The sequence below is a fragment of the Sapajus apella genome, unplaced genomic scaffold (genome assembly GCF_009761245.1).
Source record: "Sapajus apella isolate SASKATOON/1434 unplaced genomic scaffold, GSC_monkey_1.0 scaffold6, whole genome shotgun sequence".
In the NCBI taxonomy this organism is placed as follows: domain Eukaryota; kingdom Metazoa; phylum Chordata; class Mammalia; order Primates; family Cebidae; genus Sapajus; species Sapajus apella.
The window spans coordinates 20,806,457-20,821,896 of record NW_022436946.1 but is presented as its reverse complement, the minus strand read 5'-3'; the positions used below and the strand labels follow the sequence as shown (position 1 = coordinate 20,821,896).

The 15,440-nt window shown below is 36.0% G+C and overlaps 1 protein-coding gene across 7 annotated transcripts in view; it reads left to right on the top strand.

Moving 5' to 3' along the window:
- The window catches only part of LAMA2 (laminin subunit alpha 2), a 618,514-nt gene that overhangs the window by 351,305 nt on the left and 251,769 nt on the right, over positions 1 to 15,440 (top strand). For 4 of the 7 annotated variants that reach the window (XM_032274824.1, XM_032274825.1, XM_032274828.1 and 1 more), the window contains exons 15-17: positions 8,154 to 8,265; positions 14,350 to 14,403; positions 14,596 to 14,709. In XM_032274824.1, coding sequence (XP_032130715.1) covers positions 8,154 to 8,265; positions 14,350 to 14,403; positions 14,596 to 14,709 — 280 coding nt within the window. The remainder of the gene's footprint in view (positions 1 to 8,153; positions 8,266 to 14,349; positions 14,404 to 14,595; positions 14,710 to 15,440) is intronic. The other 3 variants (XM_032274826.1, XM_032274830.1, XM_032274829.1) reach the window with 1 other exon arrangement.

Genomic DNA, 15,440 nt, shown 5'->3' with positions numbered 1-15,440 from the left:
TAAATAACCACCTATCTCACTATAAAACACTTTCAGACTATAACAGCCACATGGTATAAGGGAAAGAATATGAACTTTGGAGCCAGACTGAGTAGAAATTCAGTAAGCTTTGTTGCTTATTGTATGTATGACCTTTGGCAAGTGATTAGGCCTGGAGGAACCTTTCTTTCCATTGTAAAGTGGTATACGAATGCCTACTTTTCAGGGTCTTTGTTAAAATGATACATCATAATTAGGAAAGTACTCATCACCTAGAACACTCTCAGTTCCTTCTTTTTTTTTTTTTTAATTTTTTTTTTTTTTGAAGAGCCAACTCCCTGACTTGAACCAAATATGCTGGTGTCTGAATGTTGGTAGGCTATGTTTTTTTTTTTATTTTATTTTTAAAACAATGATATTTTTATCTGACAGAATTTTAACTTCAACTGTGTCTGAATGAGTTCTTTACCCTTCTCCTTTTCTACTCTAATAATAGTAACACAAGATGTCATAGAAACTCCCTTCTAAATCAGGTTAAGTTAGATGTTCAAATGTGACCCCAGTCTGACAACCCCGTATACCTTTAATGAGAGCAATGTCTCCAATATTGGAGTTTTTATTTCTGTCACCAGCACCCCCCCACCTCCCTGTCCCCCATCATTTGCCTGTGCTGCCTAGTTTGCCTTTCACTGGTAATATTTCAACTTAGTTTAATCATCATTACCATTTCCCAAAGGAGAGAACTGCAGAATCATAAACAGAACAGTTGCCAAACAATGTACTTCTTTTGCATAGGCAATTCTTTTAGAAGCTGGGTTAAAATGCCATGGAGATAAGAAGCAGCACTTAGGAATTAATTATGTTTTTCCCATTTAGTAAATAGAGATTGTCATGATGTTTAAACAGTACAAAGAAATGAGTCCTCCAGCTTTCAAAATGAATGACAACCAAATTGACAAAAAAAGTGGCTAGGGGGCTTATTTATTTTTGTCAGCATTGCTTTTCAGGCTAGTTAACACAAAGACGTTTCCCCCTGATTTATGTAAGACAGTTTCAGTGTCTACCCTTCTTAAAATCACGGGTTTTGTTTGTAGTCTTCTGAGGTTTCGCCATACAGGAGGAATGCATTCACAGTGTGGCTCTGTGAAACGACACAAGAGCTAATCCAAGTAGGTGGCTACTTTCTGTCACCTATATTACCGAAAGCACTGTGTGGTTCAATAAGCAAAAGCCAATGACAGATTCGAAACTCGTAACCACTCAGATGAGCTGGAAGTCGGCGTGAATCCGGAGTCAGTCAGTAAGCTTGTTATTTTATCTTTGATCTACTAGTAGATTGAGTCATATTTGTAAAACATCACTTGAATTGATTTCAACTTGTCTTGCACAGTAGGCTTCCGACTTGGTACACTGTTTGTGTGCAAGCACAAGTAAATCGAATGCAACAAAAATTTATATTTAGACTTATTTACGGTGGATTTACTTCTGTGGTAATTCTTTCAGCAAATGGGCTTCCGTTCCACCAGTTATATGGCTAGATGGAATTGTATAATGGAAGGAGAACTAGGCTGCAGGTCAAGGATTTTGACTTTTGTTTTCAACTCAGCTATTTAATAGTTGTAAACATAAGTATGGTTTTGACCTCTTTGGACTTCAATCACTTCATCTGTAAAACAAGGAGAAGGACAATTGCCCTGCCAACTTCAAAAGGTCACTGCGAGAATTGAATTAGAGAGCTGCAAAAGCACTTGGCTAGTGGTAACCCAGCACACAAATATGAAGCATTTCTGTCTTATTTACTTCATCCCAAAGGATCACATTTTCTCCGAATACCATTAAGATTTAGAGACCTCTAGAGAAAGGCACGTACTGGTATTTCCATACATATGACGGTTCTTACTGTCATTTTTTTTTTCAAAATGCTGAGACCTATTAGATAAAATTAATGTATTTTTTTCTCACTGTCCTCACTAGGAAGATGAAGGCACAAATAGAAATCTTTTCATGCTTCTTTTAAGAATATAAGAGAAATCAACCTGACTGAACTGCACATCTTTCTCCTTTAAATTCTCCAAACCTTGGATTTAGTAACATCCTTGGTGTTTAAATCAAGCAAGGCTTTTATTAAGTACCTATATGAGATATAGAATTCTGCACAAAGTGTATTTTTTTCCTCTTATTTTACAGTAGACATTAGCAGAGTTTGCCAAATTTTCAATCTCATCCATAGGGGATATTGCTTTTCTCTAACCCTGGAGGATAGATGTGTCATATGACCTGGTTTAGCCAATGAAATGTAGCAGAAATGATATATTTTTTCCCCCTGGGGTAAACATTGAATTTCCAATGTGAGACTCTCTCCAGCTTACTTAGCAAACAGAAGATAAAAACAGCCTGGAATACTGATTCGGCATGTGGAGGTCAGCGCCATAACAGTCACCCAGACCTGTAGAGGATTTTACATGAGTCAGCCCTTCTTTTCCTGTTAAGCCACTGAGAATTTGGAGTTGCTGTCATAGCACCACCAAGCCCATCATGACTTTATCATGATACCACTCATGAGTGTTGCTTGAAGATAAATACAAAATATTTTCAAGGCAAGATATTTTTACACAACTTTCAGTGTAAATTCTGGGGTTGGGGATCAAAAAAGAGGATACAGAATTTATATAATAAATAATCTAGAAAAATTCTTGTAAACAAAGGAGTCTTTAATAATTATAGAAATAGTATTGCCAGGTACACCATATACCTCTACCTTCTGAAGTTAATGATTCGGGTAACTACACTTTGAGGACATTTTACTGATAACACTAGGAATTAAAAGGACTTTTGCAGCTCACTTGGAATCCTGCTGTTGGTAAGAGGCGCAGCAAGCATTTTAACCTATGTTTCTTTCCCATTGTCTTTGACTACCTCCCAATGCTATTCCATTAAGTATTGAGTTCATTCAGTCTGCAAATATTTACTGAGCACCTTCCATGGTGATGTCTCTAAATCTCAGTTCCTATTCTATCCAGTGGCAGAAACAATGTCTAAATTTCAAGGTTGGCAATTAAGCGAAAACATAATGTATGCACCTGAAATGCTATCTAGAATACATTGGGAGGCAATGGAGGGTAACAAGGAGAACTCTGGTTTTGGAGTCATGCTTGGATTTGAATCTATCCTGCACCCTTTGCTAACGGTATTATGTTGGACAAGGCGCCTTACTCCTCTGAGCCTCAGATTTTTCATTTGTAAATATGAATAGACATGGGGTTGTTACATTGTTTATTAATACTTAAATGAAATGTCTTTCCAGCCCGTATCATAGTGCACAGAAGATAGTAGACAGTAAGTAGTAACTATTAAGAAGCAGTCATTCTAGACTAGGTTGTAAGGATACAAAGGTGGAGCAATAATCATTGAATTCAAAGAAGGCTTGCGCAGTAGAGAAGTCAGATAAACTTATACCTACTGCACATCTATGATAATGTAAATAGTGCAGAGAAGTATACACAGTGCATACTGGTAGAACTAAGAAGGAAGAGATGAATTCTTGTGTTAACATTTAATACATTTTTAATACAGGGCTGTGAAAGTATCAGATTCTGTCAGCTACTGCTTTTACTTGATGTGGGATTGAAAATATTTAGAGAAAATGTCTTGCTTTTTATATACATATGGTGGGTAGAAAAAAATTATAAGATCATAGGTGTTTTTGTTGTTTTAAAGTATAATGTTTGGTGGTAGTTGTTTTAGTGTAATATAGCATATGTAACCTGGCAGTTAATGTAGTAACACAAAAGGAGTGAGAACAATCATTAAGGCAACACCAGGACAATGTTTCCAATATAGTTCCAATATTTTCCACAGTAGCTTGTATAATTATGTCCTCTCTCTTCATCCATCATCTTTTCTGTATTTTCAAGGCATAAAGATAAGAAGGAATAGTCAGCGAAAGCATTTGACTTAGTTGACAACTCTTTGATAGCTCATGCATCTCCAAAATTTAGTACTTTATTACTGCCAACATTATGTATTTAAATGAATGCAGCTTGATATCAAGAAAATGACCATATTGAAGGAAAAAATAAAATAAACTGCAGCCTTCTTCATGAGTAACACTTGAAACTGTTAAACACATTAAAATCCCATTCAACAAATAGCAGAACCTAATGAACATTGGGATTGCTCAGTGAATACTAATGTGGAATATTACTAGGAAAGATGTTTGAGTGCTGAAGTTTCTCATAGCTCAGAATGGTTATACAGATTAAGGAGAGGAACATCTGTTGTTCAAAAGACAAATGAAATTTGTCAGTTCACTGAAAATATTTTTGTTTTTGTATCTTTTTAAAAACTGTTTCTTAGTCTATTGCTCATTCTTCTATTTTGAAATTTCCAGAACTATTTCTTTAAGTTTTGCATATCAATTTTATATCAGAAATTCTGGGACTGTACCTATATATAGTCAATCAATCACTGCTGTTTGGTAAATTGTGGCGATATATTGTATGATAATCGACTAGTATATCAACCATGAAATTATCTAATTCTGAAATTAAAATGATTGGAATGAAATTAAAATGATTGAAATCAAACTGATAGGTTTATCAAGTAACAGTACATTAATTCCAAGCTGTTAGATGTCACAATACATTCAGGTGATTTCTGGTCTCTGACCTCAAGTTCAAATAACAGTTTCCATTTATTTTCTATGTCAAATCAAACAAGTAATTTGTCTTTTACTTATCTGATTTTATTCATCTGAAATGTGCCTAGTAGGCTTTATTGTATCATTTGTCATGGAGTTTGTTAGTCATGTTTGTAATAGAACTGTTTTCCATTCATCTATTCATTTATTATGTAAGTATTTAATCAATTACTCTTGTATATATCTATCCATCTATCTATCCATCCATCCATCCATCCATCAGTTCACTCATCCAATAAAAGTCTACTGAACATCTATGGAGATGATCATGCTGCATATATAGATGGCAAGACAGGTTTCTGTTGTCAAGGAGTAGCCCATAAGCTCATGCCAACATGAGTACTGTCTTTAGTAACTCTTGCAAACTCTGTTGTGTTAAGGAGACTTACCAGACCCAGAAATTCTATTTCTAGATATATGTCCAAAAAATTGAAAATAGGTAGTATGTGTTCATGAATATGAATAGCAACATTATTTATGATAGCCCAAAGGTAGAAACAGTCCAAATATTCATCAACAGATGAATGAATAAACAAAATGTGGCATGTATATGCAGTGGAATATTAGTCATAAAAAGGAATGAAATATTGATACATACTACAACAAGGAGAACCTCAAAAATATTATGCTAGGCCGGGCACAGTGGCTAATGCCTGTAATCCCAGCACTTTGAGAGGCCAAGGGGGGTGGATCACCTGAGGTCAAGAGTTCGAGAACAGCCTGACCAATATGGTGAAGCCCTGTCTCTACTAAAAACACAAAAATTAACTGGGTGTGGTGATGTGTGCCTGCAGTCCCAGCTACTTGGGAGGCTGAGGCAGGAGAATTGCTTGAACCCGGGAGGTGGAGGTTACAGTGAGCCAAGATCATGCCACTGCATTCCAGCCTGGGTGACAGAGCAACACTCTGTCTCAAAAAACAAACAACAACAACAACAACAACTATATATATATATATATATATATATGCTATAAAAAAAAAAGTTCATCAACTGTGGTGGTACATGCCTGTAGCCCCCCACCTAGTTGAGAGGCTGAGGCAGGAGGATCACTTGAGCACAGGAGTTTGAGTCTGCAGGGAGCTCTGATCTGGCCATGGCACTCCAGCCTAGGTGACCATGAGACTTTGGTCTCTGAACAGAAAGCAAACAAAAAAACCCAGTATGTTAAGTGAAAGTGACCAGACATGAAGGTCACATACTGCATAATTACACTAATGTGAAATATCTAGTATAGGTAACTTCGTAGCCACAAAAGCACGTTGTTAGCTTACAGGGATTACAGAAGAAGGAAAATAGAGAATGACTATCTAATGGATTCTGGATTTTCTTTTGGGCTGATAAAATGTGTTAGAATTAGATAGATGTGGTAGTTGCACAACATTGTGAATGTACTAAATGACAGAACTGTACAATTTATTTTATAAATTTTAAATAGATATGTAAATTTTCATCCTACCCCAAATGTCAAAATTCCTCTCTATGTACAATTTAAAATGTTAATTTTATGTGATGTGAATTTCACCTGAAATAATGACAAGAAAAAGAAATGCCTGTGATACTGCATTTTTCATTGACAAGGTTCGTTGGTGCAGGGGGAAAAAGAGCATTTAATGATTTTCAAATGACACATGTAACCTAAACACTGTAGAATAGTAATATTTGCCTAATCTAGGGCCTTCTACCAGGTTGCCCCTAGAGAAGACACCACTCAGTTAATAGTGTTGGATGAGTTTATCTACAGGTAAAGATAATTCACTCGTCTCTAGAGGGTGCCATCGAGCACTCAGCAGCTAGGATGATTCCATCCAAATGCCTATTTTTGGTGATTTCAGGGTTAATTTCCTTTTCTGCTTCCTGATTGTACGCGAACTCATACATATTCAAAAGTACTGTCAAGTGTCTAGGATTAGCAAAGTGGGGGTAAGGGCAATGTTTTTTTAGAAATCTATTGCTGAAAAGCTTACAATTTGGATAAAGATCATCACTTTTGAAGATACGTTTACACCTTGTAATGAGCCTTTTAGCTTTGCTCTCTGGCTTGATTTCCAAATTCCCAGCATTGATTGCCAAATCTAGCAAGTTATTTGGTAAGTGTGAATCACTGATCAATAAAAATCTACAATCACTCCTGAGAAAGGAACTGAAAATGCAGGCTGTAGCAAGAATCAGTTGCGTCTTTCTTATGGTTACAAGATGCCATGTCATATGCTATCAAATGTCTACCAGTAAACTTTAAAACTGTAATTATTATGAATCAATCGTAGTCATTTAATTATGTGCTCTTGGAGTTTATTTAAAATTTATTTTCATACACTAAAATGACATGGAGATACAAATAGTAAAAAGTGTATTGCTTGTACTGTTCATGTAGTCATTTTTATTTGACTTCAACAGTCAATGAAAATAGATTAATAAAATGCCTAGTATTTCATAATAACCTACTATGTGTTACACACTGTACCAAGAACTTTATATTTCTTTTTCCTTTTATATCAATCTCATGATGTGTGGACTATTATCTCCATTGCATTGAAGAAAAAATTGAGGCCTAGAAAGAATAAGTTACTTTCTTCTAGGCCTCAAGGCTGATAAATATCAGAGACAGGATATGAATCCTGGTCTGTTAGACTCACAAAACTGTATTCTTAACAATTAAGCTTTTAAAATGTCTTTTTACACAAAAATAGGAAAAACAAATAAGATACCAATAACATTTATTTAAATTGTGAATGCATAATAAGAAAAGAAATATGTGTGTGACAGCATTTTTTCCAGTTTTCCATTTGGCCAAGCCAGCTTTTCTCTAAAATAATGAGTTATGCTAAATCACTCTGCTAAAATTACCAGATTGTACAAAAGTACCAATAAAATGAAGGTCATAGATACAGAGAACAATGGATTTAATTTAGGCCAAAAACAAATTGCAGAGATCATTCTAAGTAAGTCAACTGAACATTTTGAGAAAGTTTAGCTTGTACCGACTACAAACATGCAGCTTCATCTCTAAGAAAAGCAAAAAGAAAATCGTTTTCATCTGTTCTTTCAATTTAAAAGCTGAGATGGAATATTAATATTGTCTACTTCTGCTTTCCTTATTTAAGCGCTAAAAGAAATCAAGCAGTCATTGGAATGTTTTCCGTTTTAAAAATCCCTTTATGATTTAAAAAGTGTCCATCTGTCTCCACAAAATGAAAATCCGAACACATAGCCAAGAGCCAAAGGATGAGGAAGAACATTCTCATATCTGTTCAGCATTTGGGGGTGGTGGCTATTTTCAGCATTTTAGACTGAGCCAACTTGACCTAGTGTGACAAATGACCAGAGCTTTTGGCTATGGTGTTCATCAGCCTTCTTTCTCAGCATACATAATTAGCTTATATTTATGTCATTGTTACTGTCTGATTCCTACAGTTGTGTAATACCTAAGAACTCTACTTTTTCACCATCCACCATCTCTTTTCTCCTCTGCCCTAGGTTGAGCTCTGTTAACCTTGAATCCGCTGTCTCCTATCCTACTGATGGAAGCGTTGCGGCAGCTGTAGAAGTGTGTCAGTGCCCACCAGGTTATACTGGCTCCTCGTGTGAAGTAAGCTTGCAAGAATATATCCTCAGTGCATTTGAAGTTCTCTCAACATTTTTTTCAATAAGCTATTCTAAGGAGAGCTGTTTATTTCTATCAATAATCACACAAATAATGTGTATCATTTGAAAAAGAAACTTGAATATCTACCAAAAGTCATGGCTTTCAGTTAGAGTATTAACCATGCAATTTCACCTTGTAACTGTTCCTCTCTGAGATATTTTGCCTATAGCTGAAAATCTGATGTTTCTGTCTTAGTTGCGTATTTGATCTATTGTATGCTAGATGGTAGCAGACTAACAGTTCAAAATCTCTTCATTTTCATCATAATGATTACCAAACATTTAATGCTTTTCTTTTATATTTCTCTCATTTTTTAATCCTATATATTACACTTTTCCTCTGCTACATTTCTAAGAATACAACCAAATTGCAATCATCTGAAGCATACAATCTTCAGAATGTCCAGAACATAATATGTGGAAAAAATGCCTTGATACGGAAAACTGCCTACAGTTCTTTGATTTATTTAGCACCTAATGTTTGAGATATTTATTGTTGTCTCAATATCCTAGATTTATAATAAGATTAATGGTTCTTACTTAATACCACAGTCTGTCGTCTTAAGGTAACAATTTTTATTTATTTCTATGTATTTTCTTTTAGATTGTATGAAAATTGGCCCTACTTGAAACCTGGTCAAAAAATGTGAACACTATTTCCTTGACAGAGGGCATGGTTTGCAGATATATAGGAGCTTAGTCTTTAAAGTGGTGCCTTTAAGGAATCATTTGAGTGTACTGAGATGCTCCGCTTCAGATCACTACCTCACCATGCCATTTATAGAAATACTCGAGGCATTCCTTTGCCAGTTCTCTTGTACTTTTAAAATAATGCACACATCTAGAGATATGCAGTCATATTCATGACAGTGTTTCCTTTAACTGAGCTCAGATTCGCCTTTCTAGAAATAAAACTAGATATAACTTATAGAAGTACTTGCTGTTCCAAAATTCACGTAGATAAGAGAAAAATAATTACAGATACCAATTAGCTGTGTCAACCCAAATTTGATTTTACATATAAAATATACACTATATTTGATGAAACAAGAGACTTTCACTCTTGATTCCAACCAGACTGCTCTAGTTGAACCTTTAAGATCCTCTTGCAATTAGAACACTAAATAATTAATTCTACTCTTAATGCTTGTTTCCACATACATTATTCTCATCCTTTGCATAATCTTTTATACAAGTTGTAAATGCCCACTGAATATCAAATGACTTGAATATTAGAATTGTTTAATTGGCTATACTTTTAGTCTCTTTCTTCTCTCCTTCAAAAATATTTTTGATACATTCTAGATATGTTTGATAAATTCTGTAAATTTACCTGTATTCAATACCAATAAGTACACACGACATAATCCTTGTCCTTAAGGAGCTAACAATCTGCTTAGGGACACAGTAAATACCTATAAAAAATGGGATCTCAGCACTGTATAATTAAGGGACTAGTATGTGGTACAGAACATACATGCAATAATCACGACTGCAGTGGAGAGAGATGAAAGTATCCTGGAGTGGAGAAATCTGAAATTAGATGCTAAATAATGGTAACAGAGAGAGAGGCAGAAGCATGCGAGTGTGAAAAAAACAACACAGAGAGTGATAATAAAACCTTCCTGTGTGCATCACACAATAATCTTTTGATAAATAAAGTTACTTTGTAGCCCATAAACTAATTTAATTGACTCAGCAGACAATGAATTCTGGAATTTTGGGTTTTCTCTCTGACTGCTTCATTTCTTCTACTCTCTACTTCTTTTCTCTTTATCAAAACTTCCTATCCCTAAATTCGCTGTTATCCAGTCCTGTCCTTTCATTATTCCATTTGCTTTTTAATTAAGTGTAGTTCATAAGGTCAGTCACTCTGGCACTGTTATCACTAATACCCTGGGATCCCTTAAAAGCTGAGTAAATGCCAAAGACCATTAATGTCTTAATTCCATCTTGCTGAGAACCTCTAGCTAAAAACAGATCAAATGACTCTGTTGCAGACATTCTTTTTTACTTCATTTGGGGGCCACAGTGTTGATTCAGAATATTTCTTCTCATTTCTACTTGACTTCCTATAAAGCTCTATACAGTTAAACCTTCCAAAAATTTTCTTACTTTCATAGCAGTGTCCATTCATTTCACTTGACAGATGAGACAGGTGGGATACTAAAAAAAGAGTTTTCAGCAATGTCGCTTTCTTCATCTATGTAATGGAAATGATATTAACCACCTCATAGAAGTGTTTGTTCATACTTTCATTTCGCTGACTACTATTTAATGAGCATATATTTTGAGACAAACAAGATCCTACACATGGAAAATAGTGTGATTAACAATACAGATATTGTCCCTGTCCTCAGGGATGTTGTACTGAGTGGTGGCATTAACAATATGCCAGAAAGCAAATATAAATAGATGTGACAAAAGCTATGAAGGAAATAAACAGGGTGAAATAAACAGGGTTCTATGATAAAGTTACTGCAAGTGGTTGTGTGAAGGATAGAAAGTCTACTTTGTAAAAGTTTGTCAGCAAATGCTTTCTGAGGTGGTGACAGCTAAATTGAGTGTTGAAGAATGAGAGAGACAACAATGTAAAATGAGCTGCTAAGAAAGCAGCGTAGAGCTTGGAGTGTGTAAGGACTGGAAAGAAGGCAAATATGGCTGGAGCTTTGTAAGCAAGGGGAAAAGTGGGACAAGATGTGATTGGAAAACCAGGCCATTCGGAGCTTTGCATACATGATAAGAACTGAGCATTTTATTCTCATGCCATGGAACATTAGCAGAGTAGTGGACTAGTGTAATGTTGTGATTTATATTTTTGGGTTGTGGGGTTGCTTTCTGTTTTTTGAGACAGGGTCTTGCTCTGTCACCCAGGCTAGAGTATAGTGATATTGTCGTGGCTCATTGCAGCCTCAGATTCCTTGGCTCAAGTGATCCTCCTGCCTCAGCCTTCTGAGTAGCTGGGACTATGGGTGTATATCACCATGCTCAGCTATTTTTGTTTTAGTAGAGACAAGATCTCACTATGTTGCTTGGGCTGGTCTTGAACTCCTGAGCTCAAGAATCCTCCCACTTCAACCTCCGAAAGTTCTAGGGTTATAGGCATGAGCCACCACACCCAGCCTGAGTTACAGTTGTTTGAAGAAGGCATTATGGCTGCAGTAGGAAGAACATGTCTTAGGAGGACATGAATGACAGCAAGGAGAAGGGTTAACACACGGTTGCAGTGGAACACAGCAATGATAGTGATTGGTGTTAAGATGATGACAGGCATATAAAAAGACTTAGCATACTCTATGTATGTGTTGCTAGTACAACCAATGGGACTTACAGTTACAAGACTGTATGTTGAGGGAGAGATTAAAGAAATAAAGAGTTTAAGAATGAGTCATAGATGACCAGTTGGAACGATTGATCAGTTGGTTGTGGGTCATTTACTGAGCTGAGGAAGACTGAGAGGAATAGTTAGTGCGAGTGGGGTGTATGGAATCCATAGTCCAGTTTAAAAATTTTAGGTTTGAAAAGGCTGTGAAGTGTAAATGCCAATGTGTATTTATAATATTCAGATCTTAAACTCAGCATGTCTCTCTGGTCTAGAGATACGTTTTTGGAAGGCATCCTAAACTATGGGACTAAATAAAATTACCCAGGAGAAGGTGTAATTGATTTGAAAAAAAAAAAAAAAAACAAAAAAACAAAGAAAAATACTCAAGACCAAGCCCTGAGCAGCTCCTAACATTAAGAAGCAGGGTCAAAGCAGAGGAAACAGCAAAGAAATAGGGTAGGAAATTTGGGCAGTCTGATGTCATGGAAGTAGAGAAAAAAAATGTGAGAGGAAAAGGAGTCAACTAGGTCCAAGGCTGTTGAAAGGTCAGGTAAAACACAACTGTGGAATTGTCTATCTAATTTGGCTGCATGGAATTTGGTGACAAGGACAAAAGCAGTTTTAATTGAGAGGTGGTGACACAAAACAGATTAGAATGGAATTAAGTGTGAAAAAAAGGTGAGGAATATACTTGTTAAGAGTAGTGTTACCGAAAAGAAAAACACAGATGACCAGAAAAGTTACAGGATGTTAAGAGGACAGTTTTGTTATTTTTGGTTTGTTAATTTTTGAGGGAGACACTAGAACATATCTTTCTGAGCTGATGGTAATGACCCAGTAGAAAAGAAAGTTATTACTAATGTATCAGAGAGAGTGAACACTGAGAAGACAACAGATGCTGGAATCAGATGACAAGTGGAGTAATATTCCTTTAGGAAGAAGGACCCGCAGGCCCCACATCACTTATTTGAAAAGGGAATATGGCAACACTGTTTGGAGATAAATGCTTAGCTCCCTGGGCTTGTTGGTGCAAAGATGGCTTTAATTTTTTCTGTGAGTAATGAGATAAAATCACTGGCTAAAAGAGAGGTGTAAGGAGTTGGGAAGTTTGGAGAAAGAAGACGTTATATGAGCAGTGCATTTGCAGAACATTAAAACAAACTTATTAAGGAAACTTCATGAATATGTCTGAAAACAGTAGATTAATTCTCTTCCTTTTCTCAACATCCTTAATTTTTGCCACCTTATGAATATGTAGCTTCACCAGGTTTTTTGTTTTTTTTTTTGTTTGTTTTTTTTTTTTTTTGATACGTAGTCTCGCTCTGTTGCCCAGGCTGGAGTGCAGTGGCGTGATCTCTGCTCACTGCAACCTCTGCCTCCCGGGCTCAAGTGATTCTCCTGTCTCAGCCTCCTGAGTAGTAATTGGGATTACAGGTGCACACCATCACGCCCGGCTAATTTTTGTAATTTTAGTAGAGACAGGGTTTCACCATATTGGTCAGGCTGGTCTCTAATTCCTGACCTCAGGTAATCCACCCACCTCAGCCTCCCAAAGTGCTGGGATTGCAGGCGTAAGGCACTGCTTCTAGCCAGCTTTTAAAAATGTGTATTACAGAAGGAAATCACTTCTATAATGAACCTAAGGAGGCAAAAAATTTCATAGGGAAAAATGAAAAGGGATTTAATGCAGAGAAATGGATAAAAATTTGACACCTTTTTTTTGGTACTGCCCAAATTAAGGGGGAAGTTTATTTTATTTTGTTTATTTTATTTTCAGATATAAAGTATCAGTACAGAAATTTGTTTATGTGTTTGTTTCTGATGTTCAAATTTGAGAGTCCTCACATCCTGAGGCAGAAGGAACATTTTCAAAGACACACCACACAATTCTATATCCTTTATTACTTCAGTTCTCTTTTGTTTCCTTTTTCAACCAGAAAAGAAGGCTTTTTCATGATATCTGATGCTGTACTCAACCATCCAGAAATATAGTAAATAACCCACAAGATGCAATTTCACTGGAGGAGGATCATAAGCTCTTAGAGGGCAGCAGTACTTGCCTGGTGCTGATGTTGCATCTCAACCACTTTGTATTAATTCCCCACAGAAGGGAAACTTAATTAAGGTTGGCTGGGAACTGAGAGCAGGCACTGACATAGGGAATCTAAGACTCAAATATCCTGTTTGAATCAGAATTCAGTTTTTATATAATAAAGTGTTGCACATTTTAAACAAGGAATGAAAAATACAAGCAAAATTATAGATGAATGTCATAAAATAAACTATCAAGAAAATATGTGCTGAAATAAATCATAAACTTTTTGTGCAAATTTGAGAAAGCATAATAGGATGGAGGAAATTAAACCAAAACACGCGAATGATGTAAATGTAGATATGTGTAGAAATTAACTGTGTATGTGGTCAAATATAAGTGTGGGTGCTGCCTTACTACCAAATCATGTCAAACATTTTCTGGAAATGAAGAAGTTAGGGGCAATTAGTATGTGGGAAAGGGAACACATTCCAGAGAATCAAAATTGCTTGGGATGACATTGGGTGCTGCCTTAGGCTAAGATGATATGAAGAGTCCTTTTAGATCAGCTGCCTTTTTTTCAGTACTTTTCTATTTTCCTGTCTGTGCTTTTTACTTTGAGACTGTCACATTTCAATTCTTTATATCTCTGCTTTATTTTACCATTTCAGAAGCGACAGCAAGCTAATGCTTCCTCTAATCTCATACCTGCCAATAACACTAAGGTCAGTGCAAAGCCCCAATGTCAGGAGGAATAGCTCTGTCGTAATGTTTCAATAATGGCAATGCTTTGACAAGCACATTTGATGAGTTTCCTACCTGTTATTTTCTGTTATCAGAAAACAAACACAAACAAAAACACCTTTTTGTTTTAATCTCCCAGACTGACTAAAGCCTTAGCCTTCTCTTCCTTTCAGTCTTGTTGGCCTAGGCACAGGCGAGTTAACGGCACTATTTTTGGTGGCATCTGTGAGCCATGTCAGTGCTTTGGTCATGCAGAGTCCTGTGATGACGTCACTGGAGAATGCCTGGTAAGTGCCCTCCTTTTTGGGGATGCTGATTGACAAGGCTGAAATCACCTCAACAGATGCTGCAATTCAGTTACTACCCTGGAGACTGTAAACACTTGAGTCAAGAAGTGCTTTGACAAAGATCTTTGTACCGAACTGAGTTGGAACTGAGAATGCTCTTTCATATGTGATATTCCTGATGAATATAAGGAAGTGTTTATTCATATTAGTCCAAGAACTAACTTAGATATATTATTATAAGGCATAACTTATGATGGAAGATATAGCTACCACGAATATATATGGTTTCACTTCCATTCATAAATCTATGAAAAGTACAGTGTACTTTTAAAATAGACAATAATTTGTATCCCCATAACATGGAAAGTATAAAATATAACCTTTACAGTAAACATAATTAAGTTTTCTTCATGTTGAAAATAAAGACATACTGAATATTTTAATTTAAAATGTTCAGAATTTAACTAAACACATAGTATCATTTGTAGATTAAAAATAATAACAACATTTAATACATATTCACCAAAGCTGCTTCTCCTTTACAGTTAAGTCTAAGCTTTAACCAGGAAATAGACTCTACAAAGTGCAAAGCACTTTCCATCCTGCTAAGAAGCCTTAGGATTGGAGAATTACACTGAATAGACCATTCTGATTAACTCAAGGGCACATTAGTTTTATATTGTCTGACGTGGCATGAAGCTTGAAACAACACTTCTCATTTCATTAGTCTT